General features: G+C 45.0%; 1 protein-coding gene across 1 annotated transcript in view; it reads left to right on the top strand.

Moving 5' to 3' along the window:
* The first annotated feature begins 763 nt into the window (after positions 1-763).
* Positions 764-17,372, top strand: part of WWC1 (WW and C2 domain containing 1) — an 85,063-nt gene continuing 68,454 nt past the window's right edge. Inside the window, exon 1 of the mRNA XM_064520847.1 lies at positions 764-1,236. Coding sequence (XP_064376917.1) covers positions 1,118-1,236 — 119 coding nt within the window. The 5' untranslated portion in view covers positions 764-1,117. The remainder of the gene's footprint in view (positions 1,237-17,372) is intronic.

Genomic DNA, 17,372 nt, shown 5'->3' with positions numbered 1-17,372 from the left:
TACAGTGCACATTCAGTAGATATTTATGTGCTTTGCCATACATAAGTTAGCGTCTCAGACATCTTCCTTCAAAACCACCACTCTGATCACTCGGGACGCAGCTGTTCAGATTACTTTTCTGTGTTTTCAGCAACTCGTGTTTCAGCACCACGTGTTTCTCTCACTTTGCTTTGCCTTTCTTTTCAGGCTGGATGAGCTGAACCCAACGCGCTATTGGGTTTGAAACGGCTCGTAGGGGCAGCTCTCCAGTCCGGCCCTGGCAGCTGACAGTTACTCGGCTTTCCACGCGCCAGCGAGCCCTGACCAAAGCGCATCACCGCGCCGTCGCAGCGGCCTGGCTGGCAGGTGCGGGGACAAGTGTCACCGTGTCCCCCCCCCGGCTTCGTGGGGTCACTCTGAAACACGCGCTTTAGTCGTGGCCCGTCCTCAGCGAGTCGTGCCCGCTCCGGCCCCGCGGCCGTCAGCCGTTGGCCGTTAGCCGTTAACGCCCCCCCTGAGGCGCCGCCGCCACGAGGCGCGGCCGCGCGGCGCCCCGCCCCCGCGGGCAGGTGCAGCGCGGCGCCCATCCCCCGCGCGGCGACGGGCGACGCGCGCGCGCCCACGGCGGCGGCCGAGCGGCGGGGGCGGCGCTACTACCTGCTTTACAGCGGCACCTGGGGCGGGGGCAGCGGGCGCGCGGGGCGGGGGCGGGCGGCGCCTTTAAGAACCGGCATCCCCCGCGCCCTCCCCTCCCCCCCGCCGCCGGGGGCGCCGGTGCCAGCCCGGGCCGGGAGGGGAGGGGGAGCCGGAGGGGGCGGAGCCGCCCCGGGGCGCGCGAGGCCGCCGGTGCGGAGCGGAGCGGAGCCGAGCAGGAAATGGAGGCGTGAGGGCCGCGCCGCCCCTCCGCGCCGCAGGGCTCCCCGCGCCTCGGCCCGCCCCGCCCGGGGGCGGCATGTGAGCCTGCCCGGCGGCGGCGGGCGCCTCCCTGCCGGCGGCTGGGCCGCGCCGCTGCCTTGCTGCCCGCGGCCGGGAGGAGGCGGGAGGCCTGGCCCTGCCCTGCCTCGGGGCGGCCCCGCCGCCGCCCGGCGCGGAGCGGAGCGGGGCGCTGCATGGGGCGGCGCGGCCCGCGCCGGGGAAGATGCCGCGGAAGGAGCTGCCGCTGCCGGCGGGCTGGGAGGCGGCGCGGGACTACGACGGGAAGGTGTACTACATCGACCACGGCAGCCGCACCACCAGCTGGGTCGACCCCCGCGACAGGTGGGCGGCGGCGGGCCGCGACGGGGCGGGCGGCCGCGGCGGCCTTTGCGCGGAACCGCCGCCGGGAGCGGCGCGGGCGGCGGTGCCTCCCCTCGGCCGCCTTGGCTGCTCGGCGCCCCTGTGGCCCCCGCCGCGTTGCTGGGGGCGGCCGAGGCGGGCAGCCCGGCTGCGGCGGCGCGGGCAGCGCCCCGCTCTGGTTTCGGCCTTCGCAGCCGGCTCCTCGGGCGCGTCGCGGTCCCCGCGGCGGGCCGCGCTCAGCGCATCAGCCGTAGTCGGGCTGGTACCGCTGTCGCTGCCGGACTGTGGTGCCGCTCGGGAGTCCTAGTCGGGACTGGGGAGTCCGCCCGACTTACTGCACGAGGGCGGCAAAAAGTGGGCTCAGTGAAGCGGGGGGGGGGGGGGGGTTGCAGAGTGAAATCGGAGAGGTGCTGGCGGGTCATGGTCTGCGTTTTGGCCCACCTCTGCGAGCAGCTCCGCAGCCTTGGTAAGCGCCGTGGTTTATTGAGGTCACCCCGCAGAGAGCGTTTCTGATTACTTCCTTTCACCTTCTGTTTGCTGGGGTCTCGCCTTCCACCTCCTTCTTCTGATGTGCTCTTTCTTGCTCACCTAAAAAGAACTGAAACAAAAAAAAAATCAGCTGTAGAAAAGCTCAGTAATTTTCAAGCAACACTTTGTCTTAGCAAGTTCTAGTTTTGTGCCTGAGGCAGTTGTAGGCATGCAGGTAGCTCAGGCATGCAGGTAGCTCAAGTATTAGATCACTGGTGAAGCAAGAAGTTTCTAAATTTCACATTTCATGTGCTGTTAGCTGAGGTTTCAGGATACTCTGCCTCACAAAAAAAGCTCCATCTCAATGAGTTTCAACTTCCAAAAAAACCTGAATATACAGTTTGTTATAAAGTTTAGAGGCTTCCTCCATTTGACAGTGAGACTTTTCCTTGTTGTGCAGCAATTACTGCAATTTCTGAATTTGTTTCCCCCTCCCCCCTCAGCTGGTTGTTTGAAGGGGTTTCCATGGTTAGTGGGATGCTGGTACTCTTGGTTCTTTCCAGTTCTGCTTAAGTGTCTTCTTTTTTTTGTTAAGTGTGGAAGTAAAAGATTGTCTGATTTTAAAATTTCAATGAGTGTTCTGCATTCCAGGAATAGTGTTTGTGTGTACTGTACACAACTGTAATCTGTTGGCCTGCAGGAGATTTGGAACTCATCTTAAGGTTTCTCTTTCAGTAATGTGGTTGAGAAGAAGCTAATAGTGTGTTTATTTCAAGCTGCTTAAAAATCTTCATACAAGTCAATAAAAGCTTTCATAAGGAATGTGCTCTTAATGTCTTTATTTTGTTAAATAGAATAAAGACAAGTGAGAAATCTATTAGGACTAATAAAGGCTTATAAAAACTCTGATCTGTCCTTGGTTAGTAATTCAAAGATGATATGAACAACGAAATGGGTATCTTATGTACACTGACTATCACAAAAACATTGAATACTTGCCACTGTTAAGAACATTCAAATGTATACTGATAAGTCGTATCACATGAGGTATTTGTACACTTAGAAATACACCTGAATACACATGGCCCTGACAAGCTTTGTGTCTGAGTCATCTTCCACTGGTGCTACCAAGAAAACAAGCTGAGTTAACTCCCTGCCCCCCCCCCCCCCCCCCCAAAAATCTTCAAGGTTTTGAGGAAGTTCCCAGTCCAACCCTAGAACCACTAAAATGTCAAGGAGTTTTCCCAAGACCTGGGAGAGCCTTGTGCTTGTACAAGTTCAAGCTCTGCTCTGCCATATTTACAAGGAAAAAAATACTTATAATTATAACTCCATGAAAGACAGTTGATGGGGAACTTTTGAGCAGCTGAAGTCATGCTCAGGGCAATGACGACTCAAGTTTACGCACCAATCACTGGAGTTTTACAGTATATTTTCAGTTTGAATTTTTTTCTAGGCTTAGCTTTTTACAGATTGTTTAAGACTCCTGCGACTGAGAGGCTGGTTTGTGCAATTGCTACAGTACTCCCTGTGCTACATTTGTGCCATCTCCTACCAGGCGAAAAGCAATAGATATTAGGAAATGTGGTTGTAAAACTGCAAATTTCAGGAGATGCGGAGGAAGTTTTCTTTTGAAACTCCTGAACCCAGCTGCTGCAGATTGGCAAGTTTTCAGGGTAACTATACCTGTGTAGTCAGTTTATTCAGTGAGTAAAACTGGTGACTGAAAATGGGAGACACAGGTTTTAAAGCTTCCCTAAATCCTCCATTCTAGCTTAATTTAGTGGAAATAAACATGAACAGGGATACAGTGTAGCTTCAGGGCATAGGTTTGCCCCTTGCTTTTGTGACAACGGTCGATGTTAGGTTTGTGGTTGGATAGGCATTGTCTTAGCAGAGGTTTGCTTAATGAAATACTATGGAAGTGGGCCTGAGTATGGAGCTGTAATGGGGTACCAGCTAGAATGGTGCCTGTGTTGGAGAAATGGTGGGTAGCGTGACAGTGCTGTAATGGTGATGATTTCCAGTTGATCTAATTTTGCTCAGGATAACTTATACATGCATGCACACTTTAAATATTTTATGCTTGCTGACAGCTTTTTGTTAGTGTTGTCATGAAAAGTGTGTTGGAGGACTTTGTTCCTTACCTTTATGAATTAGCAGGGAAACATGCTTGCATGCTTGACGGGATCAGTCCAAGGAAATGATACGATATGCTACAAGAGACCTTTCCTCACAGTTGAGTTTTAAAGGTCTGGAGGCTTCTCTAACTACTGAGTTAGCAAGAAGGGGGAAACCCGTTCCCCTCAAGGGGCATTTCGGATGCTTTATCTTCATGCACATTATCTGTACTTGCTTGCCCTGAGGTCCCTCACACTGAGGTCCATTATGCCTTGTGCTTGTAACTAGCATATCTCACTAGCCTGCCTGTCTGCCGTATTTCATACTGCAGTCTTTGGTGCCACACAGCACTACTGTGTCTGTACAGGACTCTGTATTGGGCAGTGTATCCAGTGCACCTGGGAACCTCCTCCCTGTCTTCCAAGAGCTCCTCCGGACCTAGCTTTTCAGGGGCTGGGATATCCCTCTCCCCATCCAACCCCTTCTGTCATTTTCTCCATCCTGCTCCATGCCGACTCTAGGACCTCTTCTCCTCTTTGGGGCTGGAGGCGGGGTAGTCCACCAGATGGGCTGGAAAGTGTTGTTCTGTGTGCACATAGTGCTGTGCTGCAGCTACAGCGGGCAGTGGAGTGAGTTGGAAACTTGGCTGTGGACAGGCCCGTGTGGTGAGGGTGGTTGTGATAGGTCAGGGGCAGCAGAGAGGGTGAGATGGTGCCTCAGCTGGCCGTGGAGCCAATGAAATCAGAAGGTGGGGTGGTGAAGCCAGGGCTGGTGGTTTTGCAGCCTTGCGTAACTCACTGTACCAGTTATGTGGATGGGCTCTTGGTGACAAGGTGCCGCTAGGCTGGGCCACTGTGAAGTCACTGTCACCTGGTGGCATGTCACTCCTCTGTCACACTGACTCGAGTGAAACTCTCACTCCTGAAGTCTTGGTCGGAGCGGCCGAGTGTCGGAGTGCTTTGACCTCACGCAGTGTGAAGGTATACCAGATTTCAAGGCAGTCCTGGGAAACGGATGGCTTTTACAGCATTTTGGGAAACCTTCTGAGGATAAAGGTTAAATTTTGTATCTTAACCATTACTATACCCGTGTTAGGGTGTAAGAGAGAAGAATAAAGGTATCCTATAAGCAATAATTTGGGGTTAGAAAGCTGTAGGGCTGCTCTAGTGAGTGAGTTTAACAAAAAACTTGACTACTGTTTTTTCTTTTTCTTTTGTAAAAAGCTCGAGTAGCTGGCTCTGTTTTAAATTCATCATTAGATATTTCAAGACTTGAATAGTGTAATGGGAGACCAAACCTTGTTGAACTGCGGAAAGAAGTTTGTCATTCCTGATTTTAGAAGCAAGCATGATATTTCAGAGTCATGCACCAGTATGTACCATTTGGTATAACATGCCACGTGTCACAGCTGCTTTCTTAACACATAGACTATATCTGCATTATAAGCTGCTTCCCTGATTATCAAATAAAAAATAAGAATGGTATCTCAGAAATATGTTAGCACCAGCTGGTATCTGTTCTTAAAAATAGCTGTGAATCAGGAATTGCATCAATAGAAAAGTGGACCAAATGAGATAAATATTTGCTTTCCTCAGACATGGAAATTAGGGGCTTGTATCTGTATTCCTACCAGTGCATTGTTCTTGGACTCTTTAGGATAAAGCAAGTGGACGTACACTTTCTTAGCTCACCATGTTTAGGGGAACCTCTCCTCTCCCTCATACTATTCTGGAAAAGGATAGTTTTTTCTCCCTTCTCCTCCTTGCCTTTCAACCCTAAAGCTTCCTAACTGCAGTTAGGATTTGGAGATGCCTGATAACCTGTCCCGTTCTCCAGTTGTGTTCTCATGACTCTCCCTACTGGCATGGTGGTATAAGCAGTTTTTTCTAGGTTATTTCAGATGAAGCTGGACTGAACTTCCCACTTTACCCCAGTCACTGGGCTCCTGTTGTGAGTGAAAACTAGCAAAATAGGAGCAGTTCTCACTTCAGCTTGGTGAAGCTACTAATAAGCACCAGATGTTTTCAGTTTCGGTGAAGATTCAGGATTGTTGAGCCTGAGGATGTTACTGAAGAAAAACTAAGCAGATTATGTATAAAGCACAATCACCTAGCTGTGCCCCTGTAAGGCAGCCTTCTAGGTTTCATGTGAAATACTGCAGTATATTTTGTCTCCTCTGCATTGTTTTCTTTTTGAAGTTTCTCATGCCTAGTCTGCTCTGCACACTTCATCTCCAAACCTTCTGTATTAAGGATTTAAAAACGTGAGCATCACACTAAAATTTCATATGCAGCTGCCCACCGCTTGTATTATCTGTCCGTAGCATTACTTTAAGCCTTGGAATAAAACTACGTTTAGCTAAGTGAAACATGAAAGTTCTCCAAAATGAAAGAACTTGAAGAGAGGGCGTTAAGAGGCCTTAAGAACAAAAGGGGCTGTGCTTTTCTGCTGGTGGAAATCAATAGTGTAAAGAGGAAAAAATCTCAAAGATAGAACATTTTTCCTCCCTAGCTTTGTATCTTACCTACAGAGCTTTCATCATTGGCAGCATTGCAGGTCATGCAGCTGCAGGCTGCTAATTGGATGCCTGCTGTTGCCTTTTTTCTACCGATAACTAGCCGAACACCTAGTCATATGTGTGCAAATCTGCTTCTTTCTCACATTTACATTCCCAAAGATAGCTGTTTATTTTATTATAAGGCACAGGCACTTCAGTATACCCATATGAGTCGGTGATACCCATTTTCCGTGAGTACAGAACTGTGAATGGTAGAAGTACAGTCTTTTCTTTAAGCAATCCAAGTGCAATCTCTGGGAACAGGTGTCTTAATACATAGGACTTGCATTCTTATAAAAACTTTTTTTTTTTGAGTAAACTGAAATTGATTTGTCTTATATAAGTGCTAATTCACAGGGAGACAGACAGGACATAGGATTATGATGGCACTTCATTTTTGTTTTTTTTAAACTTGCTGATATCAGGATTCTTCCAGGGTGAATTGATGCTGGCTGAACCTGTAATTGGAACAAGTGAATTGGAGCTGAAATCATTCAAACCTCTTCAATTATGAAAAACAAGCTTTGTGTTTCTTCTCTAAAACTCACAAGACAAGCCCTATGTTAGAATGGACTGATCACTTTGAAGACTGTGGTGACTTGCCGAGATAGTGTCCTTCCTTGCTCTGTTGTGTAAGCTCACCTAAGGCTTGGAAGGATAGCTGGAAACAACAGGTATGATCTTCTCTAACAAGAGCATCACTGCTAAGGGTGTGGTACGCTTAGACATAAACATGTGCAGGCACACACACACATGTAAATACTGAGAGAGAATATTGGCAGTGACTTGAGAACAGCTAAAAGCATTCTTTTATCTTATTTCCTTATGGAACATGAAAAAATAAATGCAAATCTTTGTTCAGCTCAGCAGACTTTTAATGTATGTTGGGGAATTCTTGTTAAATAATTATCTAAGTCCTTTTTGAAGAAATCTCTATAAATCATGTTGTTTAGTTTTAGTTTTAGTCAAGTTGTTTAGAAATTTCACCTTACTACTCTGGCAAGGTCAGCTTGTTTGTAGTAATGAAGATTTAGCTTTAACTGCTTGAATAAAATGAAGAGCTCTTGTTCACAGACCCTATGGTAACTGCTTCCCCCACCCCCCTTTTTTAAGTTACAGGCATAGATAATTGACTGAACAAACAGCAGACAAAACTGCTCCCAATAGAATAATAACTGCTTTTCACTGCCACTCATCCAGTCAAGTGACATCTGGAAGACTCTGGTTATTCACAGGAGGTTTAGTGTGTAACAGGAAGATGTAAAGAAGCCAAGTACTACAGCTGTCAGTGTCCTCCAGGTTTTTCCTCGCTTCTGGATGCGTTCTGTTGGCTTGGTTTGGTGTTCTCTGTTTATTCTAGTACTTATGGCTTCCACCCCACAGTAACATAAATATCCAGCACATTTTAAGAACAGATAAATTGCTCTGCCAATCTTATAGAGCTGCTGTGGGGATTAATTAGTTCTGATAAAGTGCTTTCTGGCTGAGGTGTGAAGCTGATGTTTCAGGACTAATGGTATTGTTCAGTGAAACTATTTAGTTCTCAGAAATATCTAATCACTGTTTTAGAAGAATTCACTCTGGAGGAAAGCTTTATTGATTTAAAGTAAGCAATAAATGGTATTGATCTGCAAGAAGCAGTCATTCATATTTGTTTTTTGCAGAGTAGAGGTGTATGTTTGTTGCATAACTATTTTGAATTAAAATCTGAAGTGAAACTGCTGCTTAAATAGCCCTGCAACAACTTGAGACTCTGCGATATGCAGCTTTACAGCTGAGTGTCACAGGGCAGACTCTGATCCTCAGAACAAGCGAAGGCTAAGCAAAGGGCTGTCTGCTATTTCATCCCTCACAGCCCTACTACAGGGAGTATGGCCTACAGGGGAACAGTAGTGGCCAAATAATCTTCTGGGCCTTTAAAGTAGCACGAGAAACTGTAGGTAGCCCTAGAGCTGCTCTGTAAAGCTGTGCTGATGACTGGGTAACTTTGCAGTTAACTTGCCTCGTGTCAGGCACAACTTGGGGCTTGATTTCACAAGGTGTCTGAGCCGGGTGAGCCTGTGCAGCAGCTAGACGTGCTGCTGTTGCTGATGGCCGGGCTCCATAGTGTCACCCACCACCTGCCTGGCCTCTGAGCCTGGCTCAGCTCACAGATCCTGCAGAATTTTTTGTTTCTGAGGTGGGTCAGCAGGGTGACGCCACTGGCAGCGGCAAGCTATCGGACTGTGACACCTAACCCTCGAGTGGACTGAAAGAGCCGTCTCGCAGTGACATCTTCGTTGTGGACACTACAGTGTGTGGTACTCAGACTTTTCACAAGTCTGAATGCTCGAAAGGTTAATTGAGTGTGCTGTTTTGAGCTGCTTATCCAAATTACCTTGAAGGGGATGAGGGGAGATGATAATTGAATGTATTTGATTAAATCACCTTTGCTGCAGCTCGGCAAATTATGCAGCCCGTCTCCTGTGAAGTGTCTCGGGGTTTGGTGGCCTCTCTGGGATGGTGCTGTGGCAGTCAGTCATTCTGATTCAGAGCTGCAGAGAAGCTCGTGTACTCTTTGGGAGGCGGAGTATATAATACTCTGCTGGCTGATGAGCTCACTCTGCAACTGTGAAAGTGTGAGGGAGGAGACAGATGAGTGTGTGGATGGGAACAGGGAAGCAGGCAGGAACCCAAGAATGAGGTAGCTGTCATCTTAAGCTGCTGTGAGACTGGACAGTTAGGTGAGAGTGGCTTCCTTGTTGCCTGTGTTGTAGTAATGCACTTGAGTATTTCATAAAGTGCTAGAGCCGAAACCTCTATACCTCGTTGCAGGCTTCTGCCTTAGAAGTCTTCAGCCTCTGAATTTTGCTTACTCTATAGAGCACTGAGTCTGATGGTTCTTCACTTTGAGGTGACTCGGATTTCTACGGCTGCATGTGTGTGCTGTGCTTCTGCATCTTATGTCACCGACCTGTAAGATGATCCGACTGTGCTGTTTTAACAGTGCACGCAGCGTAAGGCCCATGTTTAAGCAGTGATGCTGCTCTACTTTTTAAAAGTGATTAGTGTTGCAATGCTCTTTAGACTGTCTTTTTGCTGTTCAGATCCGACCTTTGTTCAGAGTGGTGCCACCTCTCTTCCTTAACATCTGATATGACTTGGGCTCTGGTTTTGCTTGCTTGCTACTTAGGCTGTTTGGGATGGGAAGGCAATGGCTCAGCTAGTCAGGGACCTTCTAATTACAGCGCTGCCACAACAGCCACTTCTGTGTTCTTTTTCAAATTTTCCCAGGTGCTCCTGATGAATAGTGAGGGGGTACTAGGGGTGCACCTTTGTTGACTGCTGTTATTTGGAACTAATTTCTGTATAGCAGAGACCGGTTTTTTTCCTCCGGGCAAGAACTTAGTATAAAAAGAAAGTATTTTTAAGATAAAATTGTAAGGCTTATCTAATTAGGGATGACCTGTACTGTATGCAGCATTGGAAATGAGGCTTTCATACTGATTTTTGTTAATCCCCCCCTGCAAAAAAAACCCAATCCCCCAAACATTCTTAACGTGAATAACTTTTTTGCATTGCACAGTTCTGACACGGTTGAACTTGAAATCAAATAAGCAGAGGTTAAGAACAGGTTTTTTTTTTTTTGTTGGAGCATGTATGTAGTGATGCCCAGGTGTGTTTGATTAGTGGTGGGTATGAACCCTGCATAGAATAAGGAGGTTAAATTGTTCTGTTCAATATGTTACTCAACATTTCTCAATGTCTGATCACTCTTTGCTCTCGTAGTTCAGCCACCAACTTATTTAGGTTTTTCGGGAATTCCTTCAAGTTACCTCTACATCCAGCTAACCTAAGTAACTTTTCAGCTAGCAAGGCAGTAAACCAGATTGCCATTTTTCCTTTCTTTGTGTTGTTGATAAGCATTTCACACAATACAAGAGCTAAGCATTAAAGTAACACAAACAATCTGTTGCCCTGATGGGAAATTGACTTTTAATTCTTATGTGGAAAATTATATGGAAGGCTTTAGGCTGTTTAAGTGCCAGTTCTCCAAACCCAATTTTTCCAGTGTTCTAAAAACAGGCACTTTTTTTTCATTTGTCTAGTAAAGAGATATCCTCTGACTGAAGACATCCCCTAATTCCCCCCCCTTTCTTTTTGCTTTTAAACTTCTTTCAATATAGAAACTTCTGAATTTTTCTTTTTCCTGATCTATAATGCATCCTTGTGATATCCTTTCAGAATTTATGGTTGTCATTCCCCTATTTTAGTTCAGGTTTGAGTTGACTTCTGTTATGCGGCTTAATTTTTGCTGATCTATAAGCTCCTTAATTTGTATTAATTTTCCTCTAATTTGCAATGCTGTATGTTAGTACGATGTTCCTTTCATGCTGTTTTGAAGTGGAGCATATCCCTCTGGTTCCTGCTCTCTTTCTCCAAAGTCTGTCTGATAAACGTCAATTCCTTGTGGAAGTTCAGTCTGTGAAGCTGGGCCAGTATGTGATGCTGGAAATGCTTAATAATGAGCTACTGTTAGAGCTCTAAATCTTGACCTTCTGGCAGGTAACTTTCTGACATGCTCTCCAATGTCTTTGTCAGTGCTATTCTACTATGCTGTGAATACAGAATACTCATCAAAACTCAGAAGTCTCTCTAGGTGTTTAGTGATGGTCACCTGCGGGCAAGGAATCACAGAATTCTTTTGATCACTGTCACAGTTGCAGCCTGATCTTTCTGGGCTCTATAATGCGAGTCCTTGGCTCCCCTATGCTATACATGGGTTGCTTTTAGCTAGCAGTTCCCACAGGGGTTCAGTATCGATGCATGTTCCTTTCAGGAGCATGTGCTGAGTCGATGATGTTACTCAAAGCTGCACTGTTAAGATGACGCTTATTCTTATCAGTGTGAGCAAAGCATAATTAAAATGTTTAGTAAGAGTTTCTGTAAGTATGGCTATTTGTTGGCTGCTATATTGCTGGAGTTTGGAAGCTTGGTTTCCTTTTTAGTCTCTGTCTTTTCTTCCTCCTCTCCTCTCTCCCTGTGGCTTTGTTTCCCGATACCCCCTCTGGTAGCGAGGGGGTTACAATAGAGTAATGGAGTGTCCCAGTGTCATGGCGCAAGCTATTTATTGCATGAAGAAAGATCATTCTTTACCACCTTGGTTAGAGATACCATCTAACCTGAGGAGGTATGCCAAAGAGGTATACTTCGTTGTGAAACTCTTCTGACTAAAGGATGGCAGAAGTTGGTTCTAAGACTCACTTGTTAACACCCCTTTTAATGTGCTGCCTTTTAAACTTCTGTACTTTTCCATCTTAGCTCCTTTTTTGGCACTGCATCTGGGCATCCACTTTTGCTGAAAAGCAACTGCACCTAGTGTACTCCACCATAAACTGTAGCTGTTAATGTGGTGGTGGTTTGCTACATGGGCAGTGAAGATGGTCTGTAATTCTGAATAAAGGTTGGTCTGTTGTCACATGTGGCCTGGTAATTGTTCAGAGAAAAGATAGGATAGCACTGCTAATTTCTCATGCAACTGGCTCACTAATAGTGACTAGTTAAATTTAGGACCCTGCCTGGTGCTAAGGAGAGCAAAACCTGAACATAAATTCTTTGTGGAAGACACCTCTTGCTTGTTTGGTCTTTTATAGTACTCGGGCACTACTTTCTTCTTCCTTTTTATGGTTCTTTTCTTTTTGGGAGAAGAATGGGGAGGAGAGGGAGGAATGTATGTGTCTAGAAACTTTACCTGGTCATTTGCAGAAGGGTTGTGTGGAGAATCTCAGTCTATGAAGAGACATTTGCAAATAAACTGGTCACACAGAATGAAGTCCTCCACTGAGGCTTGTCTTCACAGAGCCTTTGTAAATGCCGTTCTTCTCCCTAAAGCAAATGGTGTGTTGCATTTTCTCATAATTATTCTCTATTTGTCTAGCAGTCTGTAGCTAATGCCCCATGCCACTTCCTGTGTTATGTCAGATTTCCCAGACGCAATCTCCTGCTGTTTTGCATGGTAGTTCTGATGAGTTGTGTTGTGCCATCTTCAGTGACTTAGATGGTCTGATGATCCTTTCTAGGTATGGTCAATGGTCTCTGATTCAGGGTGGCTGTCCTGGTTCTTCCTTCCCAAGGATCTTTTTCCTCCTCTTACGTTAGAGGAAGACATGACTGCAGTTAAACATCTGGCATTTTACAGCCTGGTGTAGCCATGTGAACAGGCAGTGATTATTTGGGAGTGGGAAGAATTCATCTTATATCACACCATATTCTGTCATGTTTCTGTGGCTGCTGCTGTGAATCCTTGAGAAAGGAAGGCAGCTGATACAGGTGAGCTCCTGAGTGTTGTTCGGTGTTTTGCTATATAGTAACAGGAATGAAAACAATTTGAGTGGTTGTAATTCACACCTATAATCATTCTACTTGGAAATCTGTTTGTGACACTTGCTTCTGATTGAGTGCTGTATGTTGGTAAGTGTTTCTTCACAATCAGATTTAGTACATGACTAGCAAGAACTCGGTGTTGATGAGTCCACAGAATAGATTTTCAATGAAATAAATTAGTTCACTTCAACAAAAATCTTTAGAGGCATATCTGCTTCTCAGTTATTTTCCTGGAAGAGTTAAGCAGATGTGTGGCAACACCTGTGAATGACAATAGCAGTGCATCTTATCAAGTATATTGTTGAAGACAAAGACTGAAATGTTATTTTAATCCTGTTGTTTCATGACCAACAAAGATGTCTGATGAAAGGTACAGAAATAATGGAATTACATCAGTGTGAGTTAAGGATTTTGCAATTGGAATATTATTTATTTTGCTTCATAGACACATATGTGAGATTTACTTCCTCTTTGCATTTTTGCAGTCGAAGGCAAGATAATGAACTCATTTCATGCCTTTCTGTTCCTCTCTCTGTTTAGAGTAGTGTTCCTTTTTTTTTTTTTCAGTGCTTGTCGCTTCTACTTTCTCCCATGCAAGGAGTGTAACACTATTATGTGGCTCTGTTATGACCATGCTTAAAGGTTATTTAAAACCTTCCATAAAGTAAGCATTTTACCTTAGCGATATTTACAGTTACATTAATACAAGAAATCTACTGTAGATAGTAGACTTTACTATTGCAAATTTGTTTAAGCACCTCCTTAAACAGAAAGGGAGAGGAATTGAAGATTAAAATCCGTGCTTATATCCATACAGAAGCTAGAGGCAAAGCAATCCATTCATAAATGTACAGTAGGATTTATGTCATGGTGGGAAGTGCTACATGCATATTAATGTATAGCTTGCAAATCCTTTAGCGATTAAACACTTTGCTCCAAACTCTAGAACTAAATGACCTTGTTGAAGTGAGGTGTCCGAAGGCTCCAATGCTTCTCCAGCAAAGGGAGAAGACGAGGTGATGTAATAGATCTATTACTCTAATTTTCACTCTCTTGGAAGGTTCTTTTGGTGTGCTTTTGGACATTATTAGGATAATCTGCAAGTCTTGAACAAAACATGAAGCAGTGACCTGCAAAAAAATACTGATTGTGAAGTTTAATGTTCTAAGTAAAGTAAATAGACTTGGCAGCTTGTTAGCATGTCTTTCTCAATGGATTTTAATGTCAAATATAATTTCTAAACTTTCATATCCTATAGGTAAGGATGGAGATATATTATGTATGTATATTATGTATTATGATAATAGAGCCTAGGGAGTGCTGATGTTTGAAGGAAGTAGCCTTTGAGCAAGTGAAGTAAATCACCTTTTAGGAACATAGCCTCTGTTCTTCATTTAACACTAAAATGAATATGAACTTACTGTTGTTAATGCTTGTGGATTGCCAAAGCCTTTAAGTATTATAGACAACGCTCAACTCCTGCTCTCATGAATGGGACAAAAATACTGCTGCAGTGTAGCTGTTTACTTTGACTTGGGTTGTTATAACCAGTGCTTGCTCTGTGACAGTGTCGAATTTCTGGTGCGACTGTGACTGATCTGGCCCTTGGGTCGTCAGTCTGCACGATGCTCTGCAAAGGGAATGGCAACGGACAGAAGTCCTGCTGAAAAACCCTGGTTTAGTGTAAGCCTGTAATACTTATGTGATAAGATGAGGTTTGGACTTCTCATGTAATTCTTTGATCTTTGTTCCTGGTATGATGTGGAGAGGGGTCAGACAGGCTTACAGTCCTTAACTGTTCTGGTATTGCTGGCTGCCCCGTACCTGCCCTAGCCTTCCTCAGAGTTGTTCTACCAGCCTCCATCCTGCGTAGGATTCATCAGTTTGGTCACACAGCTGACTTCTGTCCAGCTAGTCTTGGCCTCTCCTGGGATTTTTGTGATGGCAAATGTTTCTATATTGCTACAATCAGTTCCTAAAGCACTACATCTTTTGGATGTTCTGCCCAGTTTTTAAAATTGGACCTGAGTATGATGAGCAAACCTAAATTCTCTGTTTACCCTTTGGGAAAGCCTTTGTTTATTCTTGAATCTGGAACAACCCAGTGTTGCTTACTGCACTTTTCTTTGGTGTTCCTGATGGCTTATTTCAGAATTGCTCCTTTTTTCTCGGTCTGTGAGCTCTTTCCTTTGCTCTCCAGTTTTGCATTGGGTAGAATATAAAATATATCCATCCTGGATAGGAAAAGCCAGCAAAGTTCTCATGTTCTTTTTCCCAGCTGATGTTAGTCTCTTTCTGAAACTTGTTATGAAGAACTTATTGTGTTGTCTGATTTAGCTTTCCTGTTCCAGTTTTGTAACAGCCTGCTTCTGGGATGCCTTGATTTAGCTGAACAAGGAAACAGGGCAATGCACTGAATTCACTAAGGACTATATATTCATTTTTCTGGTTTGCACAGATGTAACAAACATTCTTTTAGTCCTGTTTACTTGTTTTTCGATTCAATCATAGGTAGGTCCTGTTCCTTGGTGAACAGAGAAGAGGCCTAGATTCCCTGTTGCTGTCTCACATTGCAGTTGTGAAGGCATATAGCAGAGGTTATGTCTCTTCTGGTGCTTGGGGCCTCCGCTGTTCAAAGCTGTACTTGAATTGATTTGAAATAGCCTTTCTAGGTAACTATGAAAAGTTGTTGCTCTGACAATAAGCATTGAGAATTTATTCTGCCATGTCAGAGCATCAGTGTGTCTAAGCCAGTGGCTGATCAAATACGGAGACAAAAATGCAGCACTTGGTACTTAAAAGGAGTATGTATCATTTTTTAGTTCAGTAGGAAGGACAGAATTGGGGTAGATAAACTCGGTGGTTCTTGGCCTGAGTCCTGAGTGGATGACTTCTTGACTTTACACAGCAGATGCTTTGTCCCATCAGGCAGTTTGGGTACAGATGGTGGGGAGTGGCTCATGTGTGAGATAAAAATGTTTGGTTACTGTGAGGTTATATGAGCTGTTTTTAATGACTATTTTTATTGTATGTTAGTGAGGAATAATAGGATTAATTTACTAACGAATCTGTTTTTTTTTTTTTTTAAGTGAGCACTTTTCCTTGTTTTACTCGTGACATCTTTGTTTGCTTTGTTAGGCATAATCTCACTGCACTTGCTGTCCGCATAGTTCTGTGTAAAGGTGGAGGCTGGATAGGATGTGAATTTGATCCCCCCTCCCCATTTTAATAACCCTAAGTGGTTGACTCTAGTTACAATACTGTAACTGCTTGGGCATTTGTTAGTGGAAGAGCTAAAAGGCATTGCCTGCAGCTTGCTTGTGGCTATAGTGCACCATTAATCTTGCCCTAGGGCTCCTTGTGCTGTTGGAGGTCTGGCGTCGGGCCAGAGGGCTGAGCACGAGCTGTTTCCAGTGCTAGAGCAGGCCAGGTGGGCTAAGCTCGCTGCCCTGGGAAGTCATGGCTCCTTGAAAGCTGGTGCACATCTGTCTCCTCAGTGGGCTAGCTGGCTCACAGAGACTATGCCCTCTTTTTCTGGGCGCCGTTTCTCCTGTTGCCGTAAGTTGAAATGGCCCAAGGACTGTGTGGTTTTGTAGCAGTGGCCTGTTAAATGAGAGTAGCCTTTCTGTGAACCGCCAGAAGTAAAATGTGTTATGATGGAGTCAGTGCAGTCTCAGTGAACTTGCCCGGCACCGGAGCGGTGAGCGTGAGGTCACCGAGGCAGCAGTGTCACTTGCCGTTTGCCTTTCGAAGCAGACAGCTTAAATATCAAAGGTTGCTGCATTCTTAATGCTATGCTGTAGGCTGTAATTCCATCTGCTCTAAGTACTCGGTGAAGGTGACACCTGAAAGGGTGTTTGTTCATTTCTGGATGTCACTTCTGTGTCTTCTGTGTGCCTAACTGGAGGGCACCATTTTGCCTGCATGTTGGCTTTCTTGCTCAGCGTGTGGTTACTGAGGGGCCTAGAAAAACACTTCTAAACTTTTGTCTGAAATGCTGTCATCAATATAAGATGACATTGAAATTATCTCTATTTCATTCTTCTCAGGCACTGCAGTTTCTGAAATATCCCTGTCCTTTGTCTCCTCTGGCCTGGAACAGTAGAAGCATGTGTTTATGACATTGATTTGGCAATTATTGAAAGGACATTGAATCAAGGACGTGATTAATGTGAGGGAGGAGTGTTCAAAGACCTCTGCCAACGCGGTCTGCACTTTTAATAGTTCTGCAGATTCATCACTGATTTTGGAACTTGATAGCAAGTTGGTTCTCTGGATCAATATGTGGGTTAGCTTAAAGATACTAGACAAGGTCAACAGGATTATTTTCTTTGCCAGGGTGCTTCAAATTGGCCTTTGTAGACTAGCTGAACTGCTGGTAATGGTTTATTTAGCTGAGCTGCTAGTAAATTAGTATACCTATTGAAAATACTGCATTGAGGATGTAGATCAGCATTTGGGTTGAAATCAGTAAAACTGATGATACAGTAAAGCTCTATTTGCTGAAGAAATTACTGGAGTGGGAGTTGCATCTCATTCTGGGCCTGATGGCAAAGTATTCACAATTGAGGAGCAGACTTCAAACCTCTGAGCCTCATGATGGCATGCT

Source organism: Dromaius novaehollandiae, chromosome 15 (assembly GCF_036370855.1).
Source record: "Dromaius novaehollandiae isolate bDroNov1 chromosome 15, bDroNov1.hap1, whole genome shotgun sequence".
Lineage (NCBI taxonomy): Eukaryota > Metazoa > Chordata > Aves > Casuariiformes > Dromaiidae > Dromaius > Dromaius novaehollandiae.
Note: the sequence above shows the minus strand (reverse complement) of the source record. Positions and strands in the feature narration are given on the sequence as shown.